Source organism: Coenobita brevimanus, chromosome 106 (assembly GCF_032717465.1).
Source record: "Coenobita brevimanus isolate Jiangsu-jjx chromosome 106, ASM3271746v2, whole genome shotgun sequence".
In the NCBI taxonomy this organism is placed as follows: domain Eukaryota; kingdom Metazoa; phylum Arthropoda; class Malacostraca; order Decapoda; family Coenobitidae; genus Coenobita; species Coenobita brevimanus.
The window spans coordinates 14638750-14654025 of record NC_137059.1 but is presented as its reverse complement, the minus strand read 5'-3'; the positions used below and the strand labels follow the sequence as shown (position 1 = coordinate 14654025).

At 40.3% G+C, this 15276-nt stretch overlaps 1 protein-coding gene across 1 annotated transcript in view; it reads right to left on the bottom strand.

The window, feature by feature from the left end:
* The window catches only part of LOC145416409 (signal peptide peptidase-like 3), a 295615-nt gene that overhangs the window by 120533 nt on the left and 159806 nt on the right, over positions 1 to 15276 (bottom strand). Inside the window, exon 6 of the mRNA XM_080285356.1 lies at positions 2529 to 2641. Within this exon, the coding sequence (XP_080141482.1) occupies positions 2529 to 2641 (113 nt within the window). The remainder of the gene's footprint in view (positions 1 to 2528; positions 2642 to 15276) is intronic.

Genomic DNA, 15276 nt, shown 5'->3' with positions numbered 1-15276 from the left:
AGTAGAACAAAACTTGCACGCTATCACACACGTTCCTCATACTGTTGCCAGAGCCCCGTCTCAGTTGTAAACACGTGATTACTTTATCGACATCACAGTTTTCTCTGCATAGGAATTATTAACTCTTTATAAGGGTTTCAAAACGATTGATATTTATTCTAAAATACAATATTAATAAGTATTCAGTGTTAGGCTAAATTTCAATGCTGTAGTACGATATATTCTTTTGAGTCAAATGGGTTTTGTTCACACTGTTATGCCCATCGTATCCTCAGCAGGAATCCGTTCACATCCATTCCAAATGCCTGTGGTATCATCGGCAATTTTACCATGTTACCGTTTCGATTAACCATCGTATCCTCAGCAAACCTCGTATGAAGTGCTGTGTGAATAAGTTTCGCTTAGCCTGTCTTCAAACTCGACGCGTGATAGAGGTTTTGGGGTGCGTGATAGCATGTATGGTTGTGTATTTGATGTGTGCACAATAGCAGATAAACACGATAGCTGAACGTGTGATAGCAGGGGGTTGAGTGTAACGTGCAGGGAATGTAAGAAAATGTTCTGGAAAGAGGTAGAGAGAGCAAGACAGGATGATAATGAAGTTAGTTGGGGAGTGAAAGATAAAAATGGTACACTGTTAGTGGAGAATGGAAAAAAAGTGAGCAGATGGAGAGAACACTTTAAGGAACTGTTAAACATAGGGAATGAAGGTGATGCAAGGATAAGTGGTTGGGGAATGACTGGGAGAAGGAGGGAGGTGAGAAGAGAGGAAATCAGTAGGATGGAAGTAGAGGAAGTGATGAAGTAAGTCAAAATGGGGAAAGCCCTAAGAATTGATGGGGAGTGTGATGAAATGCTGAAGCATGGGGAGGAAACAGTAGTAGAATGGATATGGAATAAGTGCAGACCGGCCTAAGAGTCCTGGACAAATGAACGCCAGATATAATTATTTACTTGTACAAAGTAAAAGGGGAAAAAGAAGTGTATGGTAATTATAGGGACATTTGTCTTCTTAGTGTAATACGAGAAGCGTACAGTAGGATACTTACTGACAGAGTTAGGGAAACAAGTGGAATTAGTGGGTGAAGAATGGGGAGGTTTTATGATGGGAAGAGAGCGTGTAGATCAGATATTCATTCTTAGGCTTTAAGTGAAGAAGCTTCTGGAGATGGGAATGAAGTTGTAAGTGGCCTTGATGGATTTGGAGGAAGCCTATGACAGGGTGGATAGACAAGGAATGTGGAAATTGTTAAAAGAATATAAGGAGTACATTGGAATCTCTTGAATACCGTGAAGAGTATGTATGAGGGGGCTGAGGCTGCAGTGCGTGAGGACAGTGAACTGAGTGAATTTCTCAATCTGAATGTTGATTTGAAACAGGGATGTGTCATGTCTCCCTGGATGTTCAACTTGTATATGGATGGGGTTATAAAAGAGATACAAGGTAGAACAGTGGATGTTGGGGGGGCTTTAATGAGAGATGGCAATGTTTGGTAGCTCCCCTTACTGTTGTTTGCAGATGATACTGTATTGTTAAGTGAAGACAAAGGGGAACTGCAAGGCTTGGTGAATGAATATGGAAGTGTCCAAGAACTGAAATCTAAGGGTGAATGTAGGGGAGTGTAAAGTTATGATCTTTGAGAGAAATGATGTCATTGGATGTACAGTGATGCTGGACAAGGGAAAAGTGCTTGAAAGGGTACAAAAAGGAAGAAAAGTTGCTGGTTCTTTGAAAGCAGTGATAAGAAACGGGGAAGCAGGCATGGAAGTAAAAAAGTTGCTGCATGACAGTATTGTGATACTAACTCTGACATATGGAAGTGAAGCTTGGACCTTGTTGAAAGGACACATGGCAAGAGTGAGAGCAGTGAAAATGAGTTATCTGAGAGGATCATGTGGGGTTACATGGAGAAACAGACTAACAAATGAGGAAGTGAAGGAGCATTGTGCTGTGGATGTGGCTGAGAAAGAAAGTGTTAGGAGAAATACACAGGTGGTTTGGCCATGTGGAGAGGATGGAGAGTGAGAGACTAACTTGGACAGTGTATGTGAGTGAGGTGAAGAAGGGGAGAGGGAGAGGGAGGCCAAGGATGAGATGGGGGGATGGAATGGAGATATATATCAGAGAGGTGGGATGTGAGCCAGGAGCAAGGCAGTGAAATGGTGGGGGACCAAGTGACATGGAGGTGATTTGTTTGTAGCCACCCCTTACAGGATTGACGCGTCTGGCAATAGACAGATAGAACCAAAGACTCCCCATCTATCAGCTGCCTGTGTCATCACCCAGAGAGACAAAATAATAAGTCACTTAGGAATGGTGTTGGAGGTATTTTCTGACTAGTAACCAAGAGGATTGGGTCTTTTGGATTTTTTTTCTGACGAGTAATCAGGGAGACTCACTATCCATTAGCAGCCAGTGTCCGGTCATCACCCAGATACAAACAAAATAATAATTCACTTAAAGAAAGGTGTTGGGGTAGTTTTTTGAGCAATACCCAGTATTCTTACTAGTAGCCAAGGAGACTCACCATCCATCAGCAGCCAGTGCCCAGTCATCACCCAGATGCACACAATGGTGACAGACAGACAGAAAGCCATTAACTCTGCACCGGTGAACCGCCCACACACACCAAACGATATCCTGTGTGGAAAAATGCACAATAAAATACCTACATGGCATTAAAACACACATACACCTATACACAAGCATACACAATCATATATACATACACACACACACACACACACAAGTAAACTGCCTACACACACCAAATGATATCCTATGTGGAAAAATGCACATTAAAATACATACATGGCATTAAAACAAATACATATACATACACAATCATATACACACATACTGTACACACACACAGACAGATATATACATAAATACATACATACACATACCAGTAAAACACCCAAACATACCGAGCAACACCCTGTGTGGAAAAATGCGCATTAAAACACCCACATGGCCTTAAATCACACATGCACAAGTGGCTTATAAAGAAAGACTAAAAAGAAAAGTACAAAATGATTTAGTAGGCCTAGGTAAAGATGAAGAAAATAAGAAAGTGATTAAGAAGACTCAGGCTCATAAGATAAAGGTAATGTATACGAATGTGGATAGATTGATAATGAAGAAACTAGAACTTGGTGACTATATTAGGGAAAAGAAGCCAGAAGTGGTATGTCTAGCTTAAACTAGTGAGTGAATTTGATGTAAATGTGCTTGGTTGGAAAGATTATACAGTAATGTGTGGAGGAATGACAGAGAAGGAAAGTATGGAAGAGGAGTGGTGATTATGACTGACAAAAAGGCCATGGCAAAAAGAGTACATTCAGAAAATATGAAAGTGGAAATACTGGGAGTGGAAATACAGTAGTGGAAGAACAATGAGGAAAGTCAGATATAGTAGTGATGTACAGACGTCGGAATAAGTTCGTTTCCTTTTCCGTGTTTGTAACACTGCTCGATGGAGAGGTATCTCCTCCTCCTCCTCCCTTCCTCATAGTCCCACACTCCCACCCAAACCCTCCCACTTTTCTCTCCGACCCCATGACTCCACCCGGTACCCTCCACACTCTCGCTCACAGCCAGCTGGGAGTTTGTGTACTTCAAGCACCTCTCTGATTACGTGTAGTCCAAATAACTAATAAAGAGATAGTACAGTACATATCATGAACCAAGTTAGGAAAAGGTTTACTAGAGAGAGAGAGAGAGAGAGGAGTTACAAGGAAAAGTTAGGATCTTAATGACTATGCAACCTATACTGTGGAGATACTTCTTGTTTGCCTGGGAATGCATATCCAGTTCACATTTATCCTAGTGTAAGATCCTGCCGATGAAACCCTTAAACTTAACTACTGTAGTGTCAACAAAGTCCACGCTGAGTCAGTTCCACGTGGAGCCAATCTTGCATGTGAAAAAGTTTTCACGTAATTCTGCTGGTAAATTTTGTCATTTACAGCTTCCAACCATGGTTGTGTGCCGAGTCTTTGTTAAAGAGTAAGCAACTTTCTATGTAATGATTGTGAAACCCATTCAGATTTTAACCCGCCCCATCCCGACGTTTTTGGACCCTTTTTTTTTTTTTTGGCTCAAACATCTGCTTTTGGTGAGAAACATCAAAATTCATAGAGAAATCGCTCACCTGAGGTTTAAAATACCCGATTTAGGTAAGAGTACTTCCTTACCTGACTGGGTTTTCTAACAGGCTGGCACCAAAGTAAACGAGTTCTATGGGAGGGCAACTATTTTATCCACTCATAAACAGTATTTATTTACTTGGTATGAATTTATATGTAGTACAAGAGTATATTGGTTTTCAAACAGTAATATAGGCATTATAAGCATTGTTTCACTCACTAACTCATCACCATTCATGACCTTTTTTTTCCCACATTACCTGATCATCATTTCTGACTTTCTTCCTCTAATGCTATGTAAACATTGTCCTCCACATTGTCATCGATTGGGGAATCACTCTGGCCCTGAATGTCTTTATTGGCCAGGTCACTGGTAACAGGTGAATTGCCGAGACAATGGCGTGCAGGGGGGGGGGGAGAGGTTATGCGGTGTAAGGCATTGTTCCTGCTTAGCATCTTGTAGAGGAATAGAGGAAGGTGTTCCGTGTATACATGCCAAAAATCACTCGCGAAATCACTCGTGAAAATTGAAAATTGTGCAAATTAGGGACCTTGCAATGTTGCCGCGTTAATTCACGTTGCCGGGACGGTGCGGGTTAAACACTTTAATAAGCTGACCTCGTATACGAGTTTGTACTAAAAAAAGTCCCACAGCCCTCAGGCGAACCTGATACCTTAGTCTCCTGAACTCTTTTTAAGCCGATGTAAGTCGACCAAAATTTCACAGTACCTGAGGAAGTGGCCGTATTTAATTAGATATAGACTGTGAGGACAATCTCTCTATTCCAAGAGAGAGAGAGAGACTTGGAATGGTAAAAACAATCAAGAGAAATACCCATAAAAAAGTGAGTGAGAGGAGAAACTGAAGCAGAGAAGAGGAAAACATTCAGGTAAAAAAATGGAACAATTTTATAGGGACCGAAGCACACACACACACACACACACACACGGGTCGCCGACAGAGACGGACCTCTTCCAGGATCGTGGGGAAATAATCGTTGAATCAGCAACGAAAGGAAGTTCAGCCTATTTGTTAATGAGTGCATGAGTGGTGGTCCCGTCAGACAGTGATAAGAAAAAAAAAAAAAAATGCGGTTTCGGTCATAAAAGAGACGAGATATAGTGAAAACAGAAAGTCTCCATATGGCTGAATCATGGCAGAAACGGACGGCGCATTGTTTACGATCGGTGAGAAAGAGTTTGAGGGCTTCTGTGAAGAGGATGTGGGAAATGGAAGTATTAAGTTGAACCAGACAAGAATAGCAGGTGTTGAAAAAACAGCAGAGAAGAATGTCCAGGAGATAAAAAAGGTATGGGCAGTAATTAAAGAGTTACAGGAACGGATCATAAAGCGGGAAGATGAGATCAAAAGTTTACGGAATACACTGGAAAAAATTTGTACATGTAGTGATGAACAAGAAAGAGAAGTTACTGAATTAAAAGTGAACAATGAATCAGCCTCGAATGAAATAAAACAGCTTAAGAGGGAGAGTAAGAGGTTGGAAAAGGAAAGGGACAGGATGAAAAGCAAACTAGATGAGTATGAATCCAAATGAAGAATACAGGACGAGCACATTAAAGAAATCAAGAAGCAACACAAGGGGTGGAAGAAAATTCAGGAAGAGGGAAATGTAAATTTGAGAGAGATTATAAAACAACAAAGCAAGGAAAAAGTGGAGACGGAAGTAATTAGGGTGCTGAGAATTAGAGAATCTTTAGTTAGAAATGTAGCAGATAAGAAAAAATGTATAATAATTTCAGGAGTTAAAGAAAAACGTATGACAATAAGATCAGATAGAGAAAGAGAAGCACTGAGTAAGTTTAAAGAAATAATATCAGTAGTCTTGGAGGAAAGCAGCAAAGCTCAAGAAGAGACTGAAGAGGTGTTTAGGTTAGGAAAGTACGAGGAAGGAGGGGCAAGGCCATTGAAGGTAAAGTTTAAGTCCCAGGCAACAGTTAATGAAATTATCAGTAGAACATGGAAATTATCGGACAAGGAAGGGTTAAAAATTGTCTGGATAAGGGGAGATGCAAATAAGGAAGAAAGAGCTAAAATAAAGGACTTAGTAAAGGAAGCAAGGGTAAAAAACGAACAGAGAACGAAGGAAGAGAAGACAGTGTTTTATTGGAGAGTCATGGATCAGAAATTAAGGAAGTGGTACCGGCAGAGAGAAGGAGAAAAGAGGGTATAGAAAACATCAAAAATAACTGGAAAGTGGCATATACTATGCCGATGGTTTAATATAGCCAAGGCTAGAAATCAACGATTTTTTGAGGATACATGAACCTGATGTTATGTGCTTTGTAGAGACCAAATTAAGAGAAGATATTGATGTTCATATGGGAGATGGTAAATACAAACTGTGTAGAAGAGACAGAAAAGAAAAAACGGGAGGAGGAGTGATGATAGCAGTGAAGAACACCATAAATGTAGATACCGTGGAAATGGGAGAAGGCAGGGCCGAAGTGATAAATGTGAAATTAGAAACTGGAGAGAATAACAAGAGAGATATGGCAGTAGTGTATGTTCCCCCTAAGACAAGAGCATGGAGTGATGATGAATACCAGGAAATGTTGTCAGACATGGCAAGTTATTTACAGAAAATGATTGAGAAAAGCAACAATATAATTTTAATGGGTGACTTCAATTGTAAAGAGGTGAACTGGGAGGAATGGGACTCAGGACGCGGCAAAGGATTCATGGGGCACTATATTATTAAATATAACAGTGAACAATGTGATGAAGCAATGGGTCAAAGAAGAGACACGGTTCCGAGGTAAGGACACACCAGCAAGACTAGACTTACTGTTTACCAAAGAACACGATGTAATAGAATCCTTGAAATATCTGTGCCCTATTGGAAAAAGTGATCATGTGGTCATTGAGTTCCAAGTGATAACAGGGAACGTGAAGCCAAGAGATGAGCTTTATAGGCAAGGAAGGTACAACTTTGGGAAAGCAAACTTTACAGGATTGAGAAATTTTTTGAAAATGCTGATGGGAGAAAATTCAGAGAAACAGGAGAGATATAGAGGAAGTGGGATATTTTTCTAGACCTCTATAATTCGGGAGTGGAAAAATTTGTGCCAAGAGTAAAAGGGAAAGAAAACAGGAAAAATGAGTGGTTTAATAGGTGTATGATAGCAAAAAAAGAGAGACACAGCATGGAACAATTGGAGAAAGAGAGGTAACAACAGAACAAAGGAAGAATATAAAAGAACTAGAAATGAATACACAAGAATATGCTGTGAAGAAAAAGGGAATTTTGAAAAAGGTATAATAGACAAATGTAAGGATTAACCCAAACTGTTTTACAGATTTCTTAATGGCAAACTGAAACAAAAGGAACGAATCACCAAACTGAAAGTTGAAGGAGAGGTCTATAAGGATGCGGCAATGCAAGCAGAAATAATGAATAAACGTTTCCAGTCAGTTTTCACTAATGAAAAGGAGTTTGTGGAAGGGGAGGGAGTGATTAGAAATGTTCCGGTGATGAAAGATATAAAAGTGGAGGTACAGGAAGTGTATAAATTACTGGAAACTCAAGATGTAAGGAAAGCCCCAGGACCTGATGGAATATCTAATTGGGTACTGAAGGAATGCAGAGAACAATTGGCAGAAAAGATTCACAGTTTAATTGTGTGTTCTCTGGAAGAGGGGAAAGTGCCTCAAGAATGGACGAGGGCAAATGTGGTACCAATTTATAAGGGAGGAAACAAGGAAGAACCCCTGAATTATAGACCAGTGTCCCTAACCAGCATGGTCGCAAAATTGTGCGAAAGAATTCTGAAAGATAGATGGATAAAATATCTGGAAGAGATGAATATTTTGGCTGATAGTCAGTTTGGATTTAGAAGTGGAAGGTCATGTGTTTCCAACTTGTTGAGTTTTTACTCAAGAGTGACTGATGTGCTACAGGAAAGAGATGGTTGGGTGGATTGTGTGTATTTAGATTTGGAGAAGGCCTTTGACAAGGTACCCCATAAGAGACTAATGTGGAAACTAGAATATATAGGAGGACTGAAGGGGAACCTCCTGGAATGGATGAGAGACTTTTTGAGAGACAGACAAATGAGGACATTAATAAAGGATAAGATGTCTGGATGGAGGGAAGTAACAAGTGGAGTCCCACAGGGCTCGGTGTTGGTGCCAGTAATGTTTCTGATTTACATAAATGATATGGTAGATGGAGTGAACAGTTATACAAGTCTGTTTGCAGATGATGCAAAGATTTTGAGGAAGGTAGAGGTTGAGGAGGATTGTAAAATGCTGCAGGAGGATCTGGATAGGATACACGAATGGAGCCGGATGTGAGAAATGAAATTCAATGCAAAGAAATGTAAAAAATTGGAAATGGGTAAAAGTACCATGAGGCCATCATTGAATTATTTGATGGGTAATGAACCAATCACAAAAGCGAGAGAAGAGAAAGATTTGGGTGTGCTGGTCCAGAACAGTTTGTCACCTGAAAAACACATTAACAAGACAGTTAGAGAGACGTATAAACTCCTGACTAATATAAGAGTAGCTTTTCATTATATGGATGAGGAGATGATGAAAAAATTGATAGTGGCCATGATTCGCCCCAGGTTAGAATATGCAGCAGTAGTGTGGTCCCCACACAAAAAGAAAGATATAAGCAAGATTGAAAGAATACAAAGAACAGCAACCAAGATGGTCCCCAATGTCAGATGTCGTACAGAGAGGGGCTGGAAAAGCTGGATTTGCCCTCCTTAGAAGAAAGGAGAAAGAGAGACGACATCGTTGCAGTGTTCAGGACCATGTTGGGAGTAGATTAAATTGACAAAGAAGATCTGTTTTTATGGGACAAGAGGACACTGGATGAAACTGAAGAAGCCAAGCTGCTTGAAGGATATCAAGAAATATAGTTTTCCTCATAGATGTATAGACCTGTGGAATAGCCTCGACAAAGAGATCACCCAGTCCAAAAACTTAAACGAGTTTAAAGCTAAATTTGACTTACTGAGAAACGGAGACGGGACCCCACGAGCGTAGCTCATTTCCTGTATATCACAATTAGGTATATACAATTAGGTGAATACACACACACACACACACACACACACACACACACACACATACATTCTGAACATTTGTCGACCTATCTGTCTGTGCCTGTCTGTGTATTGCCCCTCCCACCCCCTGTCTCTCTCTCTGGATCCTTTGTCTCATCCCCAGTTTCCTTTTCCCTCCTTCCCCTCTTTATAGCAATCTGCTCAGTCCCTACCTTCCTCCCACTCTCTTTCCTTTCCTTCGTCTCTCTTCCCCTCTGTCACTCAGTCCTTACCTCACTTGTCTTTTCCCTCCCTGTGTCACAATTTTGTCTTACTTTTTACATCTGTTACATGTGTTACCTTTTTTTCATCATTACTCTCTCCGTATTTCTTTACTTGTACTAAATCCATTTCCTTCACTGCTTTCTTTCCCAAGTAATAACTGCATGCTCCTTTTTCTCTCTCTTTTCTCCGTCTATCCCTGTCACCCGAAATCTCTTCTTCCATTCCGCTCTTCCCACTGTCTTTCCCTCCCTTCCTCCCTCCCTGCCCCTTCCCTTGTCTTCCCTTCTTAACATCCCCCTCCTCTTTCTTGCCCTAAAAATTAACCTATTTTCTTCCCGCCCTTAATCTGTACATTCTCTCCGCAAATTTCTCTAATTTCTCTGTTTCTCTCCTTCCCTTTTAACTTGAATGTCATTCGTTTTATTCAGCGTCAATGCTTTCGTCTTATCCTGCTTATTTCTTTCTCTGCGTCCTTGCCAGAAAAACACACTTTTTTCCTTGTCTCTGTTACCTTGCCTCCTTTTCTAATTTTTCTCATTATCGTTCTCAATATTCCGTTCCGTAGCTGTCTTTCCCACTATCTTCTTTTGTTATCCCTGTTTCTGTGTTTGCTCCATTCCCATTTTCTCTCAGCTGTCTCCCCTTTTGTCTCTACTTCCCTGCCTCCCAGCCTTTCGATTCACATCTCCCTTTTCTCTTTCCCTTTCACACTGCTTGAATCTCATTTCACCTCTCACTGTCTCTTCTCACTCTCTGTCTCTTTTCTTAACTCTCGTTGTTCTCTCCTTGCCTCTCCCTTTTTTATTTTCCCCGTAACTGTCCTCTCATTTCTCATTTTTCCACTCGCTCTCCCTCTCCACCTGTCGCTCCCTGGCTTTTAACTGTGTGTGTGTGTGTGTGTGTGTGTGTGTGTGTAGTAAACCTTTTCCTAACTTGGTTTATGATATGTACTGTACTATCCCTTTATTAGTTGTTCAGACTACAAATAATCAGAGAGGTGCTTGAAGTACACAAACCCCTAGCTGGCTGTAAGCGAGAGTATGGAGGGTACCGGGTGGAATCAAGGGGTCGGAGAGAAAAGTGGGGGGGTTGGGTGGGAGTGTGGGACTATGAGGACGGGAGGAGGGGATACCTCTCCATCGAGCAGTGTTACAAACACCTTAGTCCAAGGAAAAGGAAACGAACTTATTCCAACGTCTGTACATACCACCATGGACCAGAGCGTGGAAAAGGGATGAGTATGAACAGTTAGTGAAAGAGTCTCGAGATGTGCTACGGGAGATAATTGAGCGGAGAAATAGACTGCTGCTATTCGGTGATTTTAAGTGTAGAGAGGTCGATTAGGAAGGAATTGATGCAGGGAGCAATGTGCAAACCTGGGGGTATAGACTGATGGAGCTGATAACAGAAAATATGTTAATACAGTTGGTTAAAAAAAATACAAGAATTAGGGGAGAGGATACACCATCAAGACTGGATCTGATTTTTACAAGAAACTGTAACGATATACAGAAATTACAGTATCATTGCCCCCTAGGAAAGAGTGACCACCTGGTTATGGAGACGGAGGTACTGGGTGGGGGCAAGGGAGAAAGAGAAGAGACATATTGACAATGAAGATTTAACTATGGGACAGTGGATTTTGACTCATTAAGACAATATTTTGGAAATATGGACTCGATTGAAATGGAGAGGGGGGAAAATATCCAGGAGAAATATAATATCGCTATGAAAATATACAGGGAAGGAGTATGAAAACATGTTCATAGTTGCTGAAAAAAAAGGATAGCAAAAAGAAGGAGTGGCTTAATAAAAGATGTAGGAAGGCACCTGAAATTAGGAACACAGCATGAGATAAAGTATGATAAAGACATACTGAAAAAGCTTGGAGAGGGTACACAGAAGTAAGAAATGAATATGTAAACATAAGAAGAGAGGAGGAACAAAAGTACGAGAAGGATAACGTTAATAAAAGCAAGAAAGAACCCAAGCTGTTCTACAAGTCTATTAATAGTAAAATGAGAATATGGAACAGCATAGTGAGACTGACAGATGGTGATGCAATATATGAAAAAGAAGAGGAAATGTGTAACATAATGCTAAACTGCAGTCGATATTATAACAGAAGAGGAATTCCTAGAACCTGTAACTGAGATGCAACCCCTGAAACTGGAAACAACAGTAGTTGAGAGAAACGAGATACTTCAGCTGACGAAGGATACAGGTGTAAGAATGGCAATGGAACTGGATGAAGTAGCTGGATGGATCTGGAAAGAATGTGCAGACCAGTCTGTGAGGCCTATCTCTGATATGATAAGGTTTTCCATAGAAAGTGGGGAGCTACCTACTGAATGGAAAATAGCAAATATAGTTCCAGTTTACAAAGGTGGTGACAGGGATGACCTACTTAACTACAGACCAGTCTCCCTCACTTGTATAGTCTGAAAACTATGTGAAAATGTCATTAGAAAATGATGGACAAAATTCCTTGAAGGGCATATGGTAATAACGTCCAAGCAATTTGGATTTAGAGAAGGGTCATCATGTGTTACGAACTTGTTGAGCTTCTATAGTGGAGTGATAGACACTGTTCAAGAAAGGGAAGGAAGGGAAGATAGTATTCATCTGGATTTAAAGATGGCTTTTGATGGAGTGCCACACAGAAAATTATTACGGAAACTGAAAACCTATGGAAGTGTATGTGGGAAACTGTTGAAGTGGATTGAAAATTATGACAGGAAGACAAATGAGAACCATAATAAGAGACAAGATTTCCCAGTGGAAAAAGGTAACTAGTAGAGTGCCCCAAGGTTCGGTATTCGCCCCATTCATGTTCTTGATATATATTAGTGATTCTCAAACCATGGGTTGCGACCCAAAGGTGGGTCGCAAGAGGAATTTTGATGGGACGCAGGGACACAGAGGAGGCCTAATGCTTTCACTGTATTTCATTTACTTAACTGAAATGGTAATTATCCTTATTACACTATTAGCATAGTCATCAAAACCATGATTGGCTATATACTGGTTACCGTGTGTATTTACCTATTTGTATTTACCTATTTGTAGTATACAGGAATTGAGCAATGCTCGTGTTGTCCTGTCTCCATATCCACATTTATCAAGTCTACCTTTACACACATGAATGTTTTTCTCATGCACCACCTCTTTGTCTAAGTCGTTCCAAATATTTAAGAATATACCTAATTGTGATATACACGGAATGTACTATGCTCGTGGGTTTCCGTCGCTGTTTCTCAATAAGTCGAATTTAACTTTAAACTCGTTTAAGTTTTTAGACTGGACGATCTCTTTGTCCAGGCTGTTCCATAAGTCTATACTTCTGTAAGGAAAGGTATATTTCTTGATATCCTTCAAGCAGCTTGACTTTTTCAATTTCATTCCATGTCCTCTTGTTGCTCTCTTATCCCATACAAACAGATCTTCTTTGTCAATTTTATCTACTCCCACCATGGTCCTGAACACCGCAATCATGTCTCCCCTCTTTCTCCTTTCCTCTAACGAAGGCAAATCCATTTTTTCCAGCCTCTCTCTGTATGACAGGTCTGTCAGACTGGGGACCATCTTGGTTGCTGTTCTTTGTATTCTCTCAATCTTGTTTATATCTTTCTTTTTCTGTGGGGACCACACTACCGCTGCATATTCTAACCTGGGGCGGATCATGGCCACTATCAATTTTTTCATCATTTCCTCATCCATATAATGAAATGTTACTCTTATGTTAGTCAAGAGCCTATAAGTCTCTCCAACTATCTTGTTAATGTGCTTTTCTGGTGACAAACTATCTTGGACCAGCACTCCCAAATCTTTCTCTTCTCTCCTTTTTGTGATTAATTCATTACCCAAAAATTAATTCAGTGATGGTCTCCTGGTACTTTTACCCATTTCCAATATTTTACATTTCTTTACATTAAATTTCATTTCCCACGTCCGGCTCCAATTGTGTATCCTATCCAAATCCTCCTGCAGTATTTTACAATCCTCCTCAACCTCTATCTTCCTCAAGATCTTTACATCATCAGCAAACAAACTCGCATAACTGTTCACTCCATCTACCATATCATTTACATAAATCAGGAACATTACTGGCGCCAACACTGAGCCTTGAGGGACTCCACTTGTTACTTCCCTCCATCCAGACATCTTTTCCTTTATTACTGTCCTCATTTGTCTGTCTCTCAAAAAGTCTCTCATCCATTCCAGAAGTTTCCCCTTTAGTCCTCCTATATATTCTAGTTTCCACATTAGTCTCTTATGAGGTACCTTGTCAAAGGCCTTCTCTAAGTCTAAGTACACACAATCCACCCAACCATCTCTCTCTTGTACCACATCAATCGCTCTTGAGTAAAAGCTCAACAAGTTTGAAACACATGACCTTCCACTTCTGAATCCAAACTGACATTCAGCCAAAATATTCATCTCTTCCAGATATTTTATCCATCTGTCTTTCAGGATTCTCTCACACAATTTTGCGACCATGCTGGTTAGAGACACTGGTCTATAATTCAGGGGTTCTTCCCTGTTTCCTCCCTTGTAAATTGGTACCACATTTGCCCTCTTCCATTCTTTTGGCACTTTCCCCTCTTCCAGTGAGCATACAATTAAGCTGTGAATTTTATCCGCCAGTTGTTCTCTGCATTCCTTCAGTACCCAATTAGAAATTCCATCAGGTCCTGGGGCTTTCCTTACATCTTGAGTTTCCAGTAATTTATACAGTTCCTGCACCTCCACTTTTATATCTTTCATCACCGGAACATTTCTAATCACTCCCTCCCCTTCCACAAGCTCCTTTTCTTTAGTGAAAACTGACTGGAAACGTTTGTTCATTATTTCTGCTTGCATTGCCGCATCATTAAAGACCTCTCCATCTACTTTCAGCTTGGTGATTCCTTCCTTTTGTTTCAGTTTGCCATTAACAAATCTATAAAACAGTTTGGGTTCATCCTTGCATTTGTCAATTATACCTTTTTCAAAATTCCTTTCTTCTTCCCTACGTATTCTTGTGTATTCGTTTCTTGTTCTTTTATATTCTTCCTTTGTTCTGTCGTTACCTCTCTTTCTCCAATTGTTCCACGCCTTATCTCTCTCTTTTTTGGCTATCATACACCTTCTATTAAACCACTCCTTTTTCCTGTTTTCTTTCCCTCTTACTCTTGGTACAAATTTTTCTACTCCCAAATTATAGAGGTCTAGAAAGATATCCCACTTCCTCTGTATCTCTCTTGTTTCTCTGAATTTTCTCCAATCCGCATTTTCAAAAAAGTTTCTCAATCCTGTAAAATTTGCTTTGCCAAAGTTGTATCTTCCCTGTCTATGAAGCTCGTCTCTTGGCTCGACGTTTCCTATTAACATCTGGAACTCAATGACCACGTGATCACTTTTTCCCAAAGGACAGAGATATTCCAATGATTCTATTACATCAGGTTCTTTGGTGAACAGTAAATCTAACCTTGCTGGTGTGTCCTCACCTCGAAACCGTGTCTCTTCTTTGACCCACTGCGTCATCACATTATTCATTATTATATTTAATAACATAGTACCCCACGAATCCTCGCCGCCTCCCAGTACCATTCCTCCCAGTTCACCTCTTTACAATTAAAGTCACCCACCAAAATTATATTATTGCTTTTCTCAATTATTTTTTGCAAGTAGCTAGCCATATCTGACAACATCTCATGGTATTCGTCATCCTTCCATGCTCTCGTCTTTGGTGGAACATACACTACCGCCATATCTCTCTTAACATTCTCTCCAGTTTCTAATTTCATATATATCACTTCAGCCCTGCCTTCTCCCATTTCC